This window comes from Dendrobates tinctorius, unplaced genomic scaffold, assembly GCF_039654945.1.
Source record: "Dendrobates tinctorius isolate UK_male_01 unplaced genomic scaffold, ASM3965494v1 ptg000168l, whole genome shotgun sequence".
Lineage (NCBI taxonomy): Eukaryota > Metazoa > Chordata > Amphibia > Anura > Dendrobatidae > Dendrobates > Dendrobates tinctorius.
In genome coordinates, this window is record NW_027361835.1 from 2,643,786 (window position 1) to 2,664,903 (window position 21,118).

General features: G+C 58.7%; 1 protein-coding gene across 10 annotated transcripts in view; it reads right to left on the minus strand.

Moving 5' to 3' along the window:
• The window catches only part of PLEKHA7 (pleckstrin homology domain containing A7), a 247,585-nt gene that overhangs the window by 58,606 nt on the left and 167,861 nt on the right, over positions 1 to 21,118 (minus strand). For 8 of the 10 annotated variants that reach the window (XM_073550765.1, XM_073550763.1, XM_073550757.1 and 5 more), the window contains 10 exons: positions 17,032 to 17,085; positions 16,781 to 16,861; positions 13,801 to 13,869; positions 8,940 to 9,020; positions 7,692 to 7,841; positions 7,516 to 7,617; positions 7,266 to 7,374; positions 6,696 to 6,937; positions 6,403 to 6,609; positions 6,213 to 6,327 (listed from right to left, as the gene is read on the minus strand). In XM_073550765.1, coding sequence (XP_073406866.1) covers positions 6,213 to 6,327; positions 6,403 to 6,609; positions 6,696 to 6,937; positions 7,266 to 7,374; positions 7,516 to 7,617; positions 7,692 to 7,841; positions 8,940 to 9,020; positions 13,801 to 13,869; positions 16,781 to 16,861; positions 17,032 to 17,085 — 1,210 coding nt within the window. The remainder of the gene's footprint in view (positions 1 to 6,212; positions 6,328 to 6,402; positions 6,610 to 6,695; positions 6,938 to 7,265; positions 7,375 to 7,515; positions 7,618 to 7,691; positions 7,842 to 8,939; positions 9,021 to 13,800; positions 13,870 to 16,780; positions 16,862 to 17,031; positions 17,086 to 21,118) is intronic. The other 2 variants (XM_073550759.1, XM_073550760.1) reach the window with 2 other exon arrangements.

A 21,118-nucleotide genomic window follows, 5' to 3' on the forward strand; every position in this document is an offset into this window, starting at 1 on the left:
CTGTAGGGTTATAGTCACAGACTCGGCAGGTAGGGGGGCACATGTGCAGCACTGCTGAGGGGCACAAGCTCACACATTAGCGGACCACCCACCTCACACTGTAGGGTTATAGTCACAGACTCGGCAGGTACAGGGGCACATGTGCAGCACTGCTGAGGGGCACAAGCTCAGACATTAGCGGACCACCCACCTCACACTGTAGGGTTATAGTCACAGACTCGGCAGGTACGGGGGCACATGTGCAGCACTGCTGAGGGGCACAAGCTCAGACATTAGCGGACCACCCACCTCACACTGTAGGGTTATATTCACAGACTCGGCAGGTACGGGGGCACATGTGCAGCACTGCTGAGGGGCACAAGCTGAGACACTAGCGGACCACCCACCTCACACTGTAGGGTTATAGTCACAGACTCGGCAGGTACGGGGGGCACATGTGCAGCACTGCTGAGCGGCACAAGCTGAGACACTAGCGGACCACCCACCTCACACTGTGGGGTTATAATCACAGACTCGGCAGGTACGGGGGCACATGTGCAGCACTGCTGAGGGGCACAAGCTCAGACATTAGCGGACCACCCACCTCACACTGTAGGGTTATAGTCACAGACTCGGCAGGTACGGGGGGCACATGTGCAGCACTGCTGAGGGGCACAAGCTCAGACATTAGCGGACCACCCACCTCACACTGTAGGGTTATAGTCACAGACTCGGCAGGTACGGGGGGCACATGTGCAGCACTGCTGAGGGGCACAAGCTCAGACATTAGCGGACCACCCACCTCACACTGTAGGGTTATAGTCACAGACTCGGCAGGTACGGGGGCACATGTGCAGCACTGCTGAGGGGCACAAGCTCAGACATTATCGGACCACCCACCTCACACTGTAGGGTTATATTCACAGACTCGGCAGGTACGGGGGGCACATGTGCAGCACTGCTGAGGGGCACAAGCTGAGACATTAGCGGACCACCCACCTCACACTGTGGGGTTATATTCACAGACTCGGCAGGTACGGGGGGCACATGTGCAGCACTGCTGAGGGGCACAAGCTGAGACATTAGCGGACCACCCACCTCACACTGTGGGGTTATAGTCACAGACTCGGCAGGTACGGGGGGCACATGTGCAGCACTGCTGAGGGGCACAAGCTCAGACATTATCGGACCACCCACCTCACACTGTAGGGTTATAGTCACAGACTCGGCAGGTACGGGGGGCACATGTGCAGCACTGCTGAGCGGCACAAGCTGAGACACTAGCGGACCACCCACCTCACACTGTGGGGTTATAATCACAGACTCGGCAGGTACGGGGGGTACATGTGCAGCACTGCTGAGGGGCACAAGCTCAGACATTAGCGGACCACCCACCTCACACTGTGGGGTTATATTCACAGACTCGGCAGGTACGGGGGGGCACATGTGCAGAACTGCTGAGGGGCACAAGCTGAGACATTAGCGGAACACCCACCTCACACTGTGGGGTTATAGTCACAGACTCGGCAGGTACGGGGGGCACATGTGCAGCACTGCTGAGGGGCACAAGCTGAGACACTAGCGGACCACCCACCTCACACTGTAGGGTTATAGTCACAGACTCGGCAGGTACGGGGGGCACATGTGCAGCACTGCTGAGGGGCACAAGCTCAGACATTAGCGGACCACCCACCTCACACTGTGGGGTTATAGTCACAGACTCGGCAGGTACGGGGGGCACATGTGCAGCACTGTTGAGGGGCATAAGCTCAGACATTAGTGGACCACCCACCTCACACTGTAGGGTTATAGTCACAGACTCGGCAGGTACGGGGGAACATGTGCAGCACTGCTGAGGGGCACAAGCTCAGACATTAGCGGACCACCCACCTCACACTGTAGGGTTATAGTCACAGACTCGGCAGGTACGGGGGGCACATGTGCAGCACTGCTGAGGGGCACAAGCTGAGACACTAGCGGACCACCCACCTCACACTGTAGGGTTATAGTCACAGACTCGGCAGGTACGGGGGGCACATGTGCAGCACTGCTGAGGGGCACAAGCTCAGACATTATCGGACCACCCACCTCACACTGTAGGGTTATAGTCACAGACTCGGCAGGTACGGGGGGCACATGTGCAGCACTGCTGAGGGGCACAAGCTCAGACATTATCGGACCACCCACCTCACACTGTGGGGTTATAGTCACAGACTCGGCAGGTACGGGGGGCACATGTGCAGCACTGCTGAGGGGCACAAGCTGAGACACTAGCGGACCACCCACCTCACACTGTAGGGTTATAGTCACAGACTCGGCAGGTACGGGGGCACATGTGCAGCACTGCTGAGGGGCACAACCTGAGACACTAGCGGACCACCCACCTCACACTGTGGGGTTATAGTCACAGACTCGGCAGGTACGGGGGGCACATGTGCAGCACTGCTGAGGGGCACAAGCTGAGACACTAGCGGACCACCCACCTCACACTGTGGGGTTATAGTCACAGACTCGGCAGGTACGGGGGGCACATGTGCAGCACTGCTGAGGGGCACAAGCTGAGACACTAGCGGACCACCCACCTCACACTGTAGGGTTATAGTCACAGACTCGGCAGGTATGGGGGGAACATGTGCAGCACTGCTGAGGGGCACAAGCTCAGACATTAGCGGACCACCCACCTCACACTGTGGGGTTATAATCACAGACTCGGCAGGTACGGGGGGCACATGTGCAGCACTGCTGAGGGGCACAAGCTGAGACATTAGCGGACCAACCACCTCACACTGTGGGGTTATAGTCACAGACTCGGCAGGTACGGGGGCACATGTGCAGCACTGCTGAGGGGCACAAGCTGAGACATTAGCGGACCACCCACCTCACACTGTGGGGTTATAGTCACAGACTCGGCAGGTACGGGGGGCACATGTGCAGCACTGCTGAGGGGCACAAGCTGAGACACTAGCGGACCACCCACCTCACACTGTAGGGTTATAGTCACAGACTCGGCAGGTACGGGGGGCACATGTGCAGCACTGCTGAGGGGCACAAGCTGAGACACTAGCGGACCACCCACCTCACACTGTGGGGTTATAGTCACAGACTCGGCAGGTACGGGGGGCACATGTGCAGCACTGCTGAGGGGCACAAGCTCAGACACTAGCGGACCACCCACCTCACACTGTAGGGTTATAGTCACAGACTCGGCAGGTACGGGGGGCACATGTGCAGCACTGCTGAGGGGCACAAGCTCAGACATTAGCGGACCACCCACATCACACTGTAGGGTTATAGTCACAGACTCGGCAGGTACGGGGGCACATGTGCAGCACTGCTGAGGGGCACAAGCTCAGACATTAGCGGACCACCCACCTCACACTGTAGGGTTATAGTCACAGACTCGGCAGGTAGGGGGGCACATGTGCAGCACTGCTGAGGGGCACAAGCTCACACATTAGCGGACCACCCACCTCACACTGTAGGGTTATAGTCACAGACTCGGCAGGTACAGGGGCACATGTGCAGCACTGCTGAGGGGCACAAGCTCAGACATTAGCGGACCACCCACCTCACACTGTAGGGTTATAGTCACAGACTCGGCAGGTACGGGGGCACATGTGCAGCACTGCTGAGGGGCACAAGCTCAGACATTAGCGGACCACCCACCTCACACTGTAGGGTTATAGTCACAGACTCGGCAGGTACGGGGGCACATGTGCAGCACTGCTGAGGGGCACAAGCTGAGACACTAGCGGACCACCCACCTCACACTGTAGGGTTATAGTCACAGACTCGGCAGGTAGGGGGGCACATGTGCAGCACTGCTGAGGGGCACAAGCTCACACATTAGCGGACCACCCACCTCACACTGTAGGGTTATAGTCACAGACTCGGCAGGTACAGGGGCACATGTGCAGCACTGCTGAGGGGCACAAGCTCAGACATTAGCGGACCACCCACCTCACACTGTAGGGTTATAGTCACAGACTCGGCAGGTACGGGGGCACATGTGCAGCACTGCTGAGGGGCACAAGCTCAGACATTAGCGGACCACCCACCTCACACTGTAGGGTTATATTCACAGACTCGGCAGGTACGGGGGCACATGTGCAGCACTGCTGAGGGGCACAAGCTGAGACACTAGCGGACCACCCACCTCACACTGTAGGGTTATAGTCACAGACTCGGCAGGTACGGGGGGCACATGTGCAGCACTGCTGAGGGGCACAAGCTCAGACATTAGCGGACCACCCACCTCACACTGTAGGGTTATAGTCACAGACTCGGCAGGTACGGGGGCACATGTGCAGCACTGCTGAGGGGCACAAGCTCAGACATTAGCGGACCACCCACCTCACACTGTAGGGTTATAGTCACAGACTCGGCAGGTACGGGGGGCACATGTGCAGCACTGCTGAGGGGCACAAGCTGAGACATTAGCGGACCACCCACCTCACACTGTAGGGTTATAGTCACAGACTCGGCAGGTACGGGGGGCACATGTGCAGCACTGCTGAGGGGCACAAGCTCAGACATTAGCGGACCACCCACCTCACACTGTAGGGTTATAGTCACAGACTCGGCAGGTACGGGGGGCACATGTGCAGCACTGCTGAGGGGCACAAGCTCAGACATTAGCGGACCACCCACCTCACACTGTAGGGTTATAGTCACAGACTCGGCAGGTACGGGGGGCACATGTGCAGCACTGCTGAGGGGCACAAGCTGAGACATTAGCGGACCACCCACCTCACACTGTGGGGTTATATTCACAGACTCGGCAGGTACGGGGGGGCACATGTGCAACACTGCTGAGGGGCACAAGCTGAGACATTAGCGGACCACCCACCTCACACTGTGGGGTTATAGTCACAGACTCGGCAGGTACGGGGGGCACATGTGCAGCACTGCTGAGGGGCACAAGCTCAGACATTATCGGACCACCCACCTCACACTGTAGGGTTATAGTCACAGACTCGGCAGGTACGGGGGGCACATGTGCAGCACTGCTGAGCGGCACAAGCTGAGACACTAGCGGACCACCCACCTCACACTGTGGGGTTATAATCACAGACTCGGCAGGTACGGGGGGCACATGTGCAGCACTGCTGAGGGACACAAGCTCAGACATTAGCGGACCACCCACCTCACACTGTGGGGTTATATTCACAGACTCGGCAGGTACGGGGGGGCACATGTGCAGAACTGCTGAGGGGCACAAGCTGAGACATTAGCGGAACACCCACCTCACACTGTGGGGTTATAGTCACAGACTCGGCAGGTACGGGGGGCACATGTGCAGCACTGCTGAGGGGCACAAGCTGAGACACTAGCGGACCACCCACCTCACACTGTAGGGTTATAGTCACAGACTCGGCAGGTACGGGGGGCACATGTGCAGCACTGCTGAGGGGCACAAGCTCAGACATTAGCGGACCACCCACCTCACACTGTGGGGTTATAGTCACAGACTCGGCAGGTACGGGGGGCACATGTGCAGCACTGTTGAGGGGCATAAGCTCAGACATTAGTGGACCACCCACCTCACACTGTAGGGTTATAGTCACAGACTCGGCAGGTACGGGGGCACATGTGCAGCACTGCTGAGGGGCACAAGCTCAGACATTAGCGGACCACCCACCTCACACTGTAGGGTTATAGTCACAGACTCGGCAGGTACGGGGGGCACATGTGCAGCACTGCTGAGGGGCACAAGCTGAGACACTAGCGGACCACCCACCTCACACTGTAGGGTTATAGTCACAGACTCGGCAGGTACGGGGGGCACATGTGCAGCACTGCTGAGGGGCACAAGCTCAGACATTAGCGGACCACCCACCTCACACTGTGGGGTTATAGTCACAGACTCGGCAGGTACGGGGGGCACATGTGCAGCACTGTTGAGGGGCATAAGCTCAGACATTAGTGGACCACCCACCTCACACTGTAGGGTTATAGTCACAGACTCGGCAGGTACGGGGGCACATGTGCAGCACTGCTGAGGGGCACAAGCTCAGACATTAGCGGACCACCCACCTCACACTGTAGGGTTATAGTCACAGACTCGGCAGGTACGGGGGACACATGTGCAGCACTGCTATTAATTCACCGGCTCCTGCCTTATATATAACAGTTACTGAGGAGGATAGGGGGACAATTTTAGAGGCGACTGTGACCACAAAGGGGGTGTAAGGAGGCACGACTAATGGTCTGCTATTGTCTGAAGCACTTACTTCTGGTGGGCAATGTCTGGTAGCCGGGATCTGAGCCCAGGAAGGCAGAGGTTGAGGTGTTGGCATCGTTCAGATTAGCAAGTTCCGGATCGCTGACGTAGGATCGCAGCTCCACCTGTAACCAGAATAGAGACATAATACAATGGCTGCCTATGTCTAAAGGCAGGTCACATGACAGCGGCGACGTTACCCTGTAGTCTCCATTTCCGCCCAGTTCCCGGTCTCTCTTCCTCTCATCAGACTGCCTCTTCAAGCCACGTACGGATGTGTGCCTGATGACCGAGGATTCTCTCGGTGGCGGAGGCAGCGCAGGTGGATGTGGAATATCAGGGGAAAGGTCTGCATCTTCAGGACTGTATATGTCAGGCAGCGGTGGGCGTGGAGGGGCACCATCCTCCTAATGACAGAGAGGAGGGAGACATGTGAATGACGCGCCTGTAGGTGTCCCCTCCCCCACATCTATTTGTTTTTGGCACTACTCACAAACTTTGGTGGCGATGGTGCCCTGGCTGGTGATGGCAGACGTGGCTCTGGTTTCTGCAGCAGCTGCGGCTGGGAGTGGGATCTTCCCTGGAAGTATGGTTGAGGATACAATCCCACCTCTAATGTCGGCTTCACAAGACTCGGTGGGTTATGAGGCGATGACGATTTACTACCAACGGATGTAAACGCTGTAGTTCCAGAAGGCACAAATGTGGAGGGGACCAAAGGCACAGATTTCCTTTCTAAAATGAATAAGTTTTGCATAGAAAATAGAGATGTTCAGGAGCGCACCGCCGTGCCACGACTGCCCGGAGCGCACCGCCGTGCCACGAGTGCCCGGAGCGCACCGCCGTGCCACGACTGCCCGGAGCGCACCGCCGTGCCACGAGTGCCCGGAGAACACCGCCGTACCAAGAGTGCCCGGAGCGCACCGCCGTGCCACGAGTGCCCGGAGAACACCGCTTTATAGCAGCTCATATGAACATATCCTGACCGTGACCACCATCACTAATCAACCTCGCCTGACAGGAACATACCTCGGCTGTCCTATTAACCCCCATGGAAAGTTACCTGGATTCTTGAACGATTCGACCAACATTTTGAAATTGAATTTATTGGAGCTGAGTCCGGCCGTTACATCCTCAATTCTCCACAGATCCTTCTGCAGCTGAGTCCGGTCCTGATCCAAGAAATAACAAATAATAAGATCAGCGCACAATCCGTGAGCGCTCAGGCTGACAACTACACCCGGCCAGGGCAGCCTCCGCTCACACAATGATGCCAGACCTCAGAAATACGGAAAACAACCAGGTCTCATTACCTGAGAAGATGGTGAGCGCTTCATCTGTTCCTGCAACCACTGTCTCAAATGACTTACATCTGTCTCCAGCCGCAAATACTCGTTCCAAGAGTTCTCCATATCCTGCGCACAGGCACAACACAAGTCATTGCTACCTCTGGGGTCCATATCATGGGCATTTACAGAAGATCACGCACCGTGGAGACTTTGGACATTTCAGCTCGGATCTGGACTAAGTCCTCCTGCAGGAGACGCTGCTGGTAGGAAATTTTCTCCGTGTGCTGCGGCTGATCCTTGTACTGATCCATCTGTCTGTGCAAAACCTCCAGGACGGTTTCAAGCTTGTCCTGTAAAATAAGACTAAGATCAGTGTCGGCTCAGAGAATATCTCCGGCGATCAGGGGTCACCTGATGCGCCTCTCCCCGAATAACAAGAATGAAGAAAAAGCAACGCGAGATCTGTGATCCAATGAGTTCAGGCCATTCCTGGAGATTGGCACATTCCTGCCAACGACTGCCGTCAGTAGTGTTCTCCCTGGCCAGACATGGACATCTGACAAATATGGTTTTTGCCCAGCACAGGTTTTTGGCAATACTTGAAAAATTAGTTATTCGTACTAAATTTCAGATGTGCCCCTCATTAATAGAAGCCCCGTTCAGATCGCGGATCATGACAGAAGCCCCCTGAGGTCAAGCATGAAGAAAGAAGCCCCCTGCGGTGAGGGATGAAGAAAAAAGGCCCAGAGGTCCAGTGTCCCCAAAGATGTCCGGGATAAAGTCAGACGTTCCACCAAGGTCCCGGGTAAATACAGAAACCTCTTCCTTCCGGAGAGGTCCCAGATAAAAACTGAAGCTCCCCTACCCTGATGTCCAGGATAAAAACAGACATCCTACCCTGGTCAGAGAGCCAAACAGAGGATCTGTCCAGGATACAAACTAGGAGCGATAAATATGGAAACTTGTGGATATAATCCGGCTGCTGAACAAAAGAGGAATCCAGGCGTTTAACATATGGATGACGGAGGTTTATTCTCAGCAGGTTTCACAGTTTATACAACTTCTTCCTCAGAAAACAACCACATGTAATGTCTCGTGAGGAAGAAGTTGTAGAAACTTTGAAACGCGTTGAGAAGGAACCACCATCATCCATATGTTAAACGTCTGGATTCCTATTTTATTCAGCAGCCGGATTGTATCCACAAGTTTCCATATTTATGGTTCCTGGTTCAGTCATTTGTCGGCCCGGGGATCTGCTGCAGCTGATGATCTGTCTGTATTTTCAGGCCTCGATGAAAGCAGCACCAGGTGAAATATGTATCTTGAATATCCATCGGATAAGACTCTATTTTGCGCTTATTTCTCAGGATAAAATTATGACAGAAGCCGCAGCCCTTGATGACCAGCCATTTACTGCAGAAACAAAGCAATGAGCGGCAGGCACTGACCTTATTATCCTTCAGAGCACGGATCTTGTCTTCCAGGTCCTGCAGAATCCGATCTTGTTCACACAGGACACTAAGCTTCGCCTGCAAGAGACCAGCAAACATATGACAGCAACTGAAGCATACAAGAGAGAGAAGGAACCGGAGAGGTGTCAAAAGGAGAGAGCGACGGGAGGCAGGCGACAGAGCGAGCGACGGGAGGCAGGCGACAGAGCGAGCGACGGGAGGCAGGCGACAGAGCGGGCGACGGGAGGCAGGCGAAAGAGCGGGCGACGGGAGGAAGGCGAAAGAGCGGGCGACGGGAGGCAGGCGACAGAGCGGGCGACGGGAGGCAGGCGACAGAGCGGGCGACGGGAGGCAGGCGACAGAGCGGGCGACGGGAGGCAGGCGACAGAGCGGGCGACGGGAGGCAGGCGACAGAGCGGGCGACGGGAGGCAGGCGACAGAGCGGGCGACGGGAGGCAGGCGACAGAGCGGGCGACGGGAGGCAGGCGACAGAGCGGGCGACGGGAGGCAGGCGACAGAGCGGGCGACGGGAGGCAGGCGACAGAGCGGGCGACGGGAGGCAGGCGACAGAGCGGGCGACGGGAGGCAGGCGAGAGAGCGGGCGACGGGAGGCAGGCGACACAGCGGGCGACGGGAGGCAGGCGACACAGCGGGCGACGGGAGGCAGGCGACACAGCGGGCGACGGGAGGCAGGCGACACAGCGGGCGACGGGAGGCAGGCGACACAGCGGGCGACGGGAGGCAGGCGACACAGCGGGCGACGGGAGGCAGGCGACAGAGCGGGCGACGGGAGGCAGGCGACAGAGCGGGCGACGGGAGGCAGGCGAGAGAGCGGGCGACGGGAGGCAGGCGACACAGCGGGCGACGGGAGGCAGGCGACACAGCGGGCGACGGGAGGCAGGCGACACAGCGGGCGACGGGAGGCAGGCGACACAGCGGGCGACGGGAGGCAGGCGACAGAGCGGGCGACGGGAGGCAGGCGACACAGCGGGCGACGGGAGGCAGGCGACAGAGCGGGCGACGGGAGGCAGGCGAAAGAGCGGGCGACGGGAGGCAGGCGAAAGAGCGGGCGACGGGAGGCAGGCGAAAAAGCGGGCGACGGGAGGCAGGCGACAGAGCGGGCGACGGGAGGCAGGCGACAGAGCGGGCGACGGGAGGCAGGCGACACAGCGGGCGACGGGAGGCAGGCGACACAGCGGGCGACGGGAGGCAGGCGACAGAGCGGGCGACGGGAGGCAGGCGACAGAGCGGGCGACGGGAGGCAGGCGACAGAGCGGGCGACGGGAGGCAGGCGACAGAGCGGGCGACGGGAGGCAGGCGACAGAGCGGGCGACGGGAGGCAGGCGACAGAGCGGGCGACGGGAGGCAGGCGACAGAGCGGGCGACGGGAGGCAGGCGACAGAGCGGGCGACGGGAGGCAGGCGACAGAGCGGGCGACGGGAGGCAGGCGACAGAGCGGGCGACGGGAGGCAGGCGACAGAGCGGGCGACGGGAGGCAGGCGAGAGAGCGGGCGACGGGAGGCAGGCGAGAGAGCGGGCGACGGGAGGCAGGCGACACAGCGGGCGACGGGAGGCAGGCGACACAGCGGGCGACGGGAGGCAGGCGACACAGCGGGCGACGGGAGGCAGGCGACACAGCGGGCGACGGGAGGCAGGCGACACAGCGGGCGACGGGAGGCAGGCGACACAGCGGGCGACGGGAGGCAGGCGACACAGCGGGCGACGGGAGGCAGGCGAGAGAGCGGGCGACGGGAGGCAGGCGACACAGCGGGCGACGGGAGGCAGGCGACACAGCGGGCGACGGGAGGCAGGCGACACAGCGGGCGACGGGAGGCAGGCGACACAGCGGGCGACGGGAGGCAGGCGACACAGCGGGCGACGGGAGGCAGGCGACACAGCGGGCGACGGGAGGCAGGCGACAGAGCGGGCGACGGGAGGCAGGCGAAAGAGCGGGCGACGGGAGGCAGGCGAAAGAGCGGGCGACGGGAGGCAGGCGAAAGAGCGGGCGACGGGAGGCAGGCGAAAAAGCGGGCGACGGGAGGCAGGCGACAGAGCGGGCGACGGGAGGCAGGCGACAGAGCGGGCGACGGGAGGCAGGCGACAGAGCGGGCGACGGGAGGCAGGCGACAGAGCGGGCGACGGGAGGCAGGCGACACAGCGGGCGACGGGAGGCAGGCGACACAGCGGGCGACGGGAGGCAGGCGACACAGCGGGCGACGGGAGGCAGGCGACAGAGCGGGCGACGGGAGGCAGGCGACAGAGCGGGCGACGGGAGGCAGGCGACAGAGCGGGCGACGGGAGGCAGGCGACAGAGCGGGCGACGGGAGGCAGGCGACAGAGCGGGCGACGGGAGGCAGGCGACAGAGCGGGCGACGGGAGGCAGGCGACAGAGCGGGCGACGGGAGGCAGGCGACAGAGCGGGCGACGGGAGGCAGGCGACAGAGCGGGCGACGGGAGGCAGGCGACAGAGCGGGCGACGGGAGGCAGGCGAGAGAGCGGGCGACGGGAGGCAGGCGACACAGCGGGCGACGGGAGGCAGGCGACACAGCGGGCGACGGGAGGCAGGCGACACAGCGGGCGACGGGAGGCAGGCGACACAGCGGGCGACGGGAGGCAGGCGACACAGCGGGCGACGGGAGGCAGGCGACACAGCGGGCGACGGGAGGCAGGCGACACAGCGGGCGACGGGAGGCAGGCGACAGAGCGGGCGACGGGAGGCAGGCGAAAGAGCGGGCGACGGGAGGCAGGCGAAAGAGCGGGCGACGGGAGGCAGGCGAAAGAGCGGGCGACGGGAGGCAGGCGAAAAAGCGGGCGACGGGAGGCAGGCGAAAAAGCGGGCGACGGGAGGCAGGCGACAGAGCGGGCGACGGGAGGCAGGCGACACAGCGGGCGACGGGAGGCAGGCGACACAGCGGGCGACGGGAGGCAGGCGACACAGCGGGCGACGGGAGGCAGGCGACACAGCGGGCGACGGGAGGCAGGCGACACAGCGGGCGACGGGAGGCAGGCGACAGAGCGGGCGACGGGAGGCAGGCGACAGAGCGGGCGACGGGAGGCAGGCGATAGAGTGAGTGACGGGAGGCAGGCGATAGAGAGGACGACTTGAGGTAGGTGAAAGAGCGAGCGATGGGAGGCAGGCGATAGAGTGAGCGATGGGAGGCAGGCGATAGAGTGAGTGACGGGAGGCAGGAGATAGAGAGGACGACTTGAGGTAGGTGAAAGAGCGAGCGATGGGAGGCAGGCGATAGAGTGAGTGACGGGAGGCAGGCGATAGAGAGGACGACTTGAGGTAGGTGAAAGAGCGAGCGATGGGAGGCAGGCGATAGAGCGAGTGACGGGAGGCAGGCGATAGAGCGAGTGACGGGAGGCAGGAGATAGAGAGGACGACTTGAGGTAGGTGAAAGAGCGAGCGATGGGAGGCAGGCGATAGAGTGAGTGACGGGAGGCAGGCGATAGAGAGGACGACTTGAGGTAGGTGAAAGAGCGAGCGATGGGAGGCAGGCGATAGAGTGAGCGATGGGAGGCAGGCGATAGAGTGAGCGACGGGAGGCAGGCGATAGAGAGGACGACTTGAGGTAGGTGAAAGAGCGAGCGATGGGAGGCAGGCGATAGAGTGAGCGATGGGAGGCAGGCGATAGAGTGAGCGACGGGAGGCAGGCGATAGAGTGAGCGACGGGAGGCAGGCGATAGAGCGAGCGATGGGAGGCAGGCGATAGAGCGAGCGACGCGAGGCAGGCAATAGAGAGGATGACTTGAGGTAGGTGAAAGAGCGAGCGATGGGAGGCAGGCGATAGAGCGAGTGACGGGAGGCAGGCGATAGAGCGAGTGACGGGAGGCAGGCGATAGAGCGAGTGACAGGAGGCAGGAGATAGAGAGGACGACTTGAGGTAGGTGAAAGAGCGAGCGATGGGAGGCAGGCGATAGAGTGAGTGACGGGAGGCAGGCGATAGAGAGGACGACTTGAGGTAGGTGAAAGAGCGAGCGATGGGAGGCAGGCGATAGAGTGAGCGATGGGAGGCAGGCGATAGAGTGAGTGACGGGAGGCAGGCGATAGAGCGAGCGATGGGAGGCAGGCGATAGAGCGAGCGACGGGAGGCAGGCAATAGAGAGGATGACTTGAGGTAGGTGAAAGAGCGAGCGATGGGAGGCAGGCAATAGAGCGAGCGATGGGAGGCAGGCGATAGAGAGGACGACTTGAGGTAGGTGAAAGAGCCAGTGACGGGAGGCAGGCGATAGAGCGAGCGATGGGAGGCAGGCGATAGAGCGGACGACTTGAGGTAGGTGAAAGAGCGAGCGACGGGAGGCAGGCGATAGAGAGAGCGATGGGAGGCAGGCGATAGAGCGGACGACTTGAGGTAGGTGAAAGAGCGAGCGACGAGGGGTAGGTGAAAGAGCGAGTGACGGGAGGCAGGCGATAGAGTGTGAGAGATAGGAGGTAAGAGAGAACGCGAAAGTGCCAAGACATAGGAAACGAGTGACGGAAAATAGGCGAGAAAGTGAAGTGAGAGAGTGCGAGAACCCGGAGGTAGGCCAGAGAGGGTGAACGATATGAGATAGGTCGGGGAAAAATGGGAAATACACATAAGAGCGCTAAGAGGCAGTGGGGAAATATGGGTTGTACTGGGGATAAGGGCCCTAGGAGCGTTTAGGAGCCGCCATGCCCCATGTTCCTCGTGTATTGCTCACTTGCCTCGATGCACAATAATGGATGATCAGGTAACACCAATCACATGTCTGATACATTTTGCAGCATTTGAATTCATTGTCCATTTTGCTTTCCCTCCCCCATGTGATGGTCGTCACTGACACTCGGGGTTGCTGGACGCCACACTCTGTTATTCTGTAGCACTTAACTTACATCAACGTCACTTTCAGCAATTTTCACTGGTTTTGTGGATCGTTCCTTGTAGGATTCTCGCCCAGTCACCTGGTGGCCGGGAAACACAGCGTGTAAGAGAGATGACAAATGAGGACGGACGAGCTACAAAGAAGCCACTGGTGCATGCAGTGTACAGCGTGGGATGGTACAAACACAGAAACAACGGGGACTGCGTAATGCCTACACGGAGGAAACGGGGAGCGCGTAACGCCTGCACGCAGGGAACGGGGAGCTCGTAACACCTGCACGCAGGGAACGGGGAGCTCGTAACACCTGCACGCAGGGAACGGGGAGCGTGTAACGCCTGCACGCAGGGAACGGGGAGCTCGTAACACCTGCACGCAGGGAACGGGGAGCTCGTAACACCTGCACGCAGGGAACGGGGAGCTCGTAACACCTGCACGCAGGGAACGGGGAGCTCGTAACACCTGCACGCAGGGAACGGGGAGCGTGTAATGCCTGCACGCAGGGAACGGGGAGCGTGTTATACCCGCACGCAGGGAACGGGGAGGGCGTTATGTCTGCACGCAGGGAACGGGGAGGGCGTTAAGCCTTCACACAGGGAACGGGGAGAGTGCAATGCCCACATACAGGGAATGGGCAGTGCATAATGCCCGCACGCAGGGAACGGGGAGCGCGTAATCTCTACACGTGCGGAACGGGGACAGTGTAATGCCTACACATAGGGAATGGACCGTGTAATGCCTACACGCAGTGAACGGGGACAGCCTAACGACTACGTGCAGACAACGAGGACCGCGTCGCTACCGTTTCCCAACTGTGAACATTTCTAAAGTTTTTCACATTTCAGTTGAACGTGAAGTGTCACAATGTGAGGAGCAGGATTCCGCTGCTCACATAGAAATGTACCGCCATATTCTCGTATATAGGATTTCTAGATCACAACATGACACCGGAGCTGCCGGATGTCTGTGCTGACACAAGCAAAGCAACGTCTGACCGGAAAACCTCAACGATCAGTAATGACGGCTCTGCAGCTGCTGTCTAACCATAACCCCCAGAATGTTGTGAAAGCTTGCTGCAGAGGACTACATTGACACCATTTGTGGGGACGTGGCCATAACTCTGTACAATCCCTTTAAGGGCATTCTTTCCCCAGATTTTTGCTATCCCATCTGAGAGCAGGCCAGTGCTGAGGCAGAGACCCCGAGAGCAGCTCGGGGCTGGGGCAGAGACCCCGAGAGCAGGTCGGCGCTGGGGCAGAGACCCCGAGAGCAGGCCGGCGCTGGGGCAGAGACCCCGAGAGCAGGCCGGCGCTGGGGCAGAGACCCCAAGAGCAGGCCGGCGCTGGGGCAGAGACTCCGAAGGCAGGCTGGCATCGGAGCAGATCCCGAGAGCAGGCCGGCGCTGGGGCAGACACCTGAGAGCAGGACGGAGCTGGGGCAGGGACCCCAAAAGCAGGCCGGCATCGGAGCAGACACCGAGAGCAGGACGGCGCTGGGGCAGAGACCCGAGAGCAGGACGGCGCTGGGGCAGAGACCCGAGAGCAGGACGGCGCTGGGGCAGGGACCCCGAAGGCAGGCCGGCGTCGGAGCAGAGACCCCGAGAGCAGGCCGGCTCCGGGCCAGAGACCCCAAGAGCAAGCCGGCGCTGGGGCAGAGACCCCAAGAGCAGGCCGGCGCTGGGGCAGAGACCCCGATGGCAGGCTGGCGCCGGAGCAGAGACTCCGAGAGCAGGTCGGCGCTGGGGCAGAGACCCTGAGAGCAGGCCAGCACTGGGGCAGAGATCCCGAAGGCAGGCCGGCGTCTGAGCAGAGACCCCGAGAGCAGAGACCCGAAAGCAGGACGGCGCTGGGGCAGAGACCCCGAAGGCAGGCCGGCGTCGGAGCAGAGACCCCGAGAGTAGGCTGGCTCCGGGCTAGAGACCCCAAGAGCAGGCCAGTGCTGGGGCAGAGACCCCGAAGGCAGGCTGGCGCCGGAGCAGAGACCCCGAGAGTAGGCTGGCTCCGGGCTAGAGACCCCGAGATCAGGCCGGCGCTGGGGCAGAGACCCGAGAGCAGGCCAGCGCCAAAGCAGAGACCCCGAGAGCAGGCCGGCGCCGGGCCAGAGATCCCGAGAGCAGGCCCGCGCTGGGGCAGAGACCCCGAAGGCAGGCCGGCGCCAGAGCAGAGACCCCGAGAGCAGGCCTGCACCGGGGGAGAAACCCCGAGAGCAGGCCGGTGCCAGGGCAGAGACCCTGAGAGCAGGCCTGCGCCGGGGCAGAGATCCTGAGAGCAGGCCTGCGCCGGGGCAGAGACCCCAAGAGCAGGTCGGTGCCAGGGCAGAGACCCCGAGAGCAGGCCGGCGCTGGGGCAGAGACTCGAGAGCAGGCCAGCGCCGGGCCAGAGATCCCGAGAGCAGGCCCGCGCTGGGGCAGAGACCCGAAGGCAGGCCGGCGTCAGAGCAGAAACCCCGAGAGCAGGCCGGTGCCAGGGCAGAGACCCCGAGAGCAGGCCTGCGCCGGGGCAGAGATCCTGAGAGCAGGCCTGCGCCGGGGCAGAGACCCCGAGAGCAGGTCGGTGCCAGGGCAGAGACCCCGAGAGCAGGCCGGCGCTGGGGCAGAGACCCTGAGAGCAGGCCTGCGCCGGGGCAGAGACCCTGAGAGCAGGCCTGTGCCGGGGCAGAGACCCTGAAAGCAGGCCAGGGCACGGGGTCTCGACTTTATACAGTTTTTTGCTGCTGAATTTAAAGGAAAACTATTAGAAATTTACAAAGGAAACAGTAAAAAATAAAAGCAGAAGAGGCCTCCAGTGACCGCGGAGACACAAGACGCATGCGCCCGCGCAGCACGGCTGCGTCTCCATGCTGGACACAGAGCTGTAATCAAACCATCAGCAGGTGGACTACAAGCATCAGCAAGCAAAACCCAACAATGACAAAGAAACCTGTGAAGAAGCAGCTATGTGACTACTGCTGCACGCGCAAAGCCATGAGATGTGCGCAGAGCGAGAGGCGCTTACGTTGATGCTCGTGCGGTACCCCGGTGTGGAGTTCCGGAGAACACTGTGAACCAAGTTGATCAGAGGCTCATTATACTTTATCTGCGCCAAATCAAAAGAGAGCCGGAGTGAAACCCTCAGAAACCAGCAGGAGGCGCTGTCTTCACTGCCAGAAAACCCCGTCCTCATGGACCTGATGGCTATGGTGGCCTTACACTTCACCCCACTACCACCCTCACCATAACAGGCGCTCAAGGTAAAGGTGATGTTACCTTCAGGTCCAGGTACTCCAGCTCCTTCTTCAGCTGTATATAGGTGTCATCGGCCTCCAGAGAGAAGAGAGAGAGGTTAGAAGGGGGCGGGTGAGCGTGCGGCCCCTATATGCCGCCAGCTGCTATATAGGTCCTCAATAATAACCCACACATCTATAGGTCTCCAGCACTCACCCGCACATCTATAGGTCCCGGCAATAGCCCTCACATCTATAGGTTCCTGGCAATCGCCCGCACATCTATTGGTCCCGGGCAATCACCCGCACATTTATAGGTCCCCGACAATCACCCGCACGTCTATAGGTCCCCGACAATCACCCGCACATATATAGGTTCCCGGCAATCACCCGCACATCTATAGTTCCCAGCAATCACCTGTACATCTATAGTTCCCCTGCAATCACCCGCACATCTATAGGTTCCCGGCAATCACCCACACATCTATAGGTCTCCGGCAATCACCCGCACATCTATAGGTCCCCGATAATAACCTGTGCATCTATAGGTCCCCAGCAATCACCTGCACATCTATAGGTTCCCAGCAATCACCCACACATCTATAGGTCCCCGATAATAACCTGCACATCTATAGGTCCCCAGCAATCATCCGCACATCAATAGGTCCCCTGCAATCACCTGCACATCTATAGGTCCCGACAATCACCCTCACATCTATAGGTCCCCAGCAATCACTCGCACATCTATAGGTTCCCAGCAATCACCCACACATCTATAGGTCCCCGATAATAACCTGCACATCTATAGGTCCCCAGCAATCACCCCGCACATCAATAGGTCCCCTGCACATCTATAGGTCCCCGACAATCACCCTCACATCTATAGGTCCCCGGCAATCACCCGCACATCTATAGGTCCCCTGCAATCACCCTCACATCTATAGGTCCCTGGCAATCACGTGCACATCTATAGCCCTGGCAATCACCTGCACATCTATAGCACTGGCAATAACCTTCACATCTATAGGTCTCCCGCAATCACCCGCACACCTATAGCCCTGGCAATCACCCGCACATCTATAGCCCTGGCAATCACCCACACATCTATAGCCCTGGCAATCACCCGCACATATATAGGTACCCGCCAATCGCCTACACATCTATAGGTCCTGGCAATCACCCACACATCTATAGGTCCCCGACAATCTCCCGCACATCTATAGGTCCCCAGCAATCACCCGCACATCTATACGTCCCCGGCAATAACCCTCACATCTATACATCCCCAGTGTGAGGGACGACGGATCTCCCTCCACTCCTGGAATGTGGCCCCCACCCTTGGGAGAAGTACACAATCCCCAAAGAACAGAACCTTTGCCAAATGGCCAGAGAATTAGAGGCCATGTGCTCATGAGGCATGGGGGAGCAGAGCTGGGACCCCCTGCTGTCTTTTGTACCAGTCTGCTTACTTCAAGTGACAACTCTGGACTCTTTGGCACCGACACCTAGAGATGAATTATGAGAGCACTGTGCATCTCAGGGTTGAGTCCAATATACCACCAGAACCCTGGGAGCCCTCCGCACACATACCTGGGTCTCATCGTTCTCTAGCTGTCCCAGATACTGAGCTGTCGAGACCGGCTCTCCAGAGCCACTTAGCCAACCCAAGTTTGGATTTTCCAGATCAGTCCAGCCCCAACAAACCCATTGAGACGTCAGTCGTCCCGTTTGGACCTCCCATTAGGAAGTTACGACCCATCCTAGATATTGGGAATTATTTCAGCTAGGATGTCAAGGTAGGAGAATTCAGTCCAACCCAGAGGGGCGGTGGCAAATATGGGAGGGGGTGAGCTAGGGGTTAAAAGCTTTAGCCAGTGTCATTGTCACGTGTGGAGACGGACCAGAAACTAAGAAAGTACCTGTGGCCTGGAGCACTTCCGTGGGCCCACATGCTATAAGGACCAGTAACGTGACACATACAGCTGACTGCTATTCCAGACCCGTACCCTCCCTGTATCTGTGCCTCTGGCTGTAATATCTGTATATATATTTGTATTATCTAGTGCGCCTTTCACCAATTAAAATATCAATTAATTCTGGGCTGCTCCTTTATCTCGAAACCCGATTCCCCACGTCCGTGAGTCCGGCTAGTACTTATACGCTACCTGGGGTTGGTGTCTGACCCGGTATAAGCTTGGTGACGGCCCGGGCTTATATCTAACGAGGAACTGGCGGCAGCATACCGTCCTGGTGTTACTGGGGGATCCTGGCACTGACGGACCGGAGGTTTATATCTAAGGCCTGTTTCACACATCAGTTTTTTTGTGCCAGTTAAAATCCGCCAAAATGGCGGAAAGCGGATCCGTTGTTAACTGAAGTGAACGGATTCCACCGGACCGTTTTTTTGACGGATCCACCAAATGAAGAATTTTAAAGGACCCGCTGCCCAGGAAGGAAGGAAGGAAGGAAGGAAAGAACGAAAGAAAGAAAGAGAGAAAGAAAGAGAGAAAAAGAAAGAAAGAAAGAAAGAAAGAAAGAAAGAAAGAGAGAAAAAGAAAGAGAGAGAAAAAGAAAGAAAGAAAGAAAGAGAGAAAAAGAAAGAAAGAGAGAGAGAGAGAAAAAGAAAGAAAGAAAGAGAGAAAAAGAAAGAAAGAGAGAAAAAGAAAGAAAGAGAGAGAAAGAAAGAAAGAAAGAAAGAGAGAGAAAGAAAGAAAGAGAGAGAGAGAGAGAGAGAGAGAGAGAGAGAGAAAAAAAAGAGAGCGAGATAAAGAGAGAGAGAGAAAATTTTTTCTGTCCACCAGAAATGATTTCAGGGTTAAATTTCCGGCTGACTTCATTCCTCCGGGCATGCGCACTATAAAATGCGGATCATGCAGCACAAAAAACGTTACAGGGTCCGTCCAGGCTTCTCGGCGGACGAAAAAAAAATTGACGGATCCGCAAAAAAACGGATCCAACGGATGGCCATCCGTCAAGATCCGCCGGTAATGCAAATCAATGGGGAAAAAAACGGATCCGCCCCAAAAAAAAATGGCGGATCCTTTTTTTGCAAAAACGGCGGATTTTGACTGATGGTCAAAAACGGAAGTGTGAAACAGGCCTAACGAGGAACTGGCGGCAGCATACCGTCCTGGTGTTACTGGGGGATCCTGGCAGTGACGGACTGGAGGTTTATATATATATATATATTTCCAGCCTGGGACTGGTGATATATACACCGCCCTCACCGCGGAGTGCCCTGATAACCAGTACAGGACAGGGCAGTCTCTCCGGAATCTACTTATCCTAGGTGCAGTTCCCTGACTGACCTAAGGGTGAGGGGCGCCAGAGAGCTGTAACTGTAATCTCTGTCACAGATTGGTGATGAAGGTGGGATATCTGTATCCCCCCTCTCGTGTGCGCGTGTGGTTTTCCTTACACCCGGCAATAACCCTCACATCTATAGGTCCCCAGCAATAACCGCACACCTATAGGACCCCGGTAGTAACCCGCACAGCGCACACCTATAGGACCCCGATAGTAACCTGCACAGCGCACATCTATAGGACCCCTGGTAGTAACCTGCACAGCGCACACCTATAAGACCCCGGTAGTAACCCGCACAGCGCACATCTATAGGACCCCGGTAGTAACCCGCCCAGCGCACACCTATAGGACCCCAGTAGTAACCTGCACAGCGCACACCTATAGGACCCCGGTAGTAACCCGCCCAGCGCACACCTATAGGACCCCGGTAGTAACCTGCACAGCGCACACCTATAGGACCCCGGTAGTAACCTGCACAGTGCACACCTATAGGTCCCCGGTAGTAACCTGCACAGCGCACACCTATAGGACCCCGGTAGTAACCTGCACAGCGCACACCTATAGGACCCCGGTAGTAACCCGCACAGCGCACACCTATAGGACCCCAGTAGTAACCTGCACAGCGCACACCTATAGGACCCCAGTAGTAACCTGCACAGCGCACACCTATAGGACCCCAGTAGTAACCTGCACAGCGCACACCTATAGGTCCCCGGTAGTAACCCGCACAGCGCACACCTATAGGTCCCCAGTAGTAACCTGCACAGCGCACACCTATAGGACCCCGGTAGTAACCTGCACAGCGCACACCTATAGGACCCCGG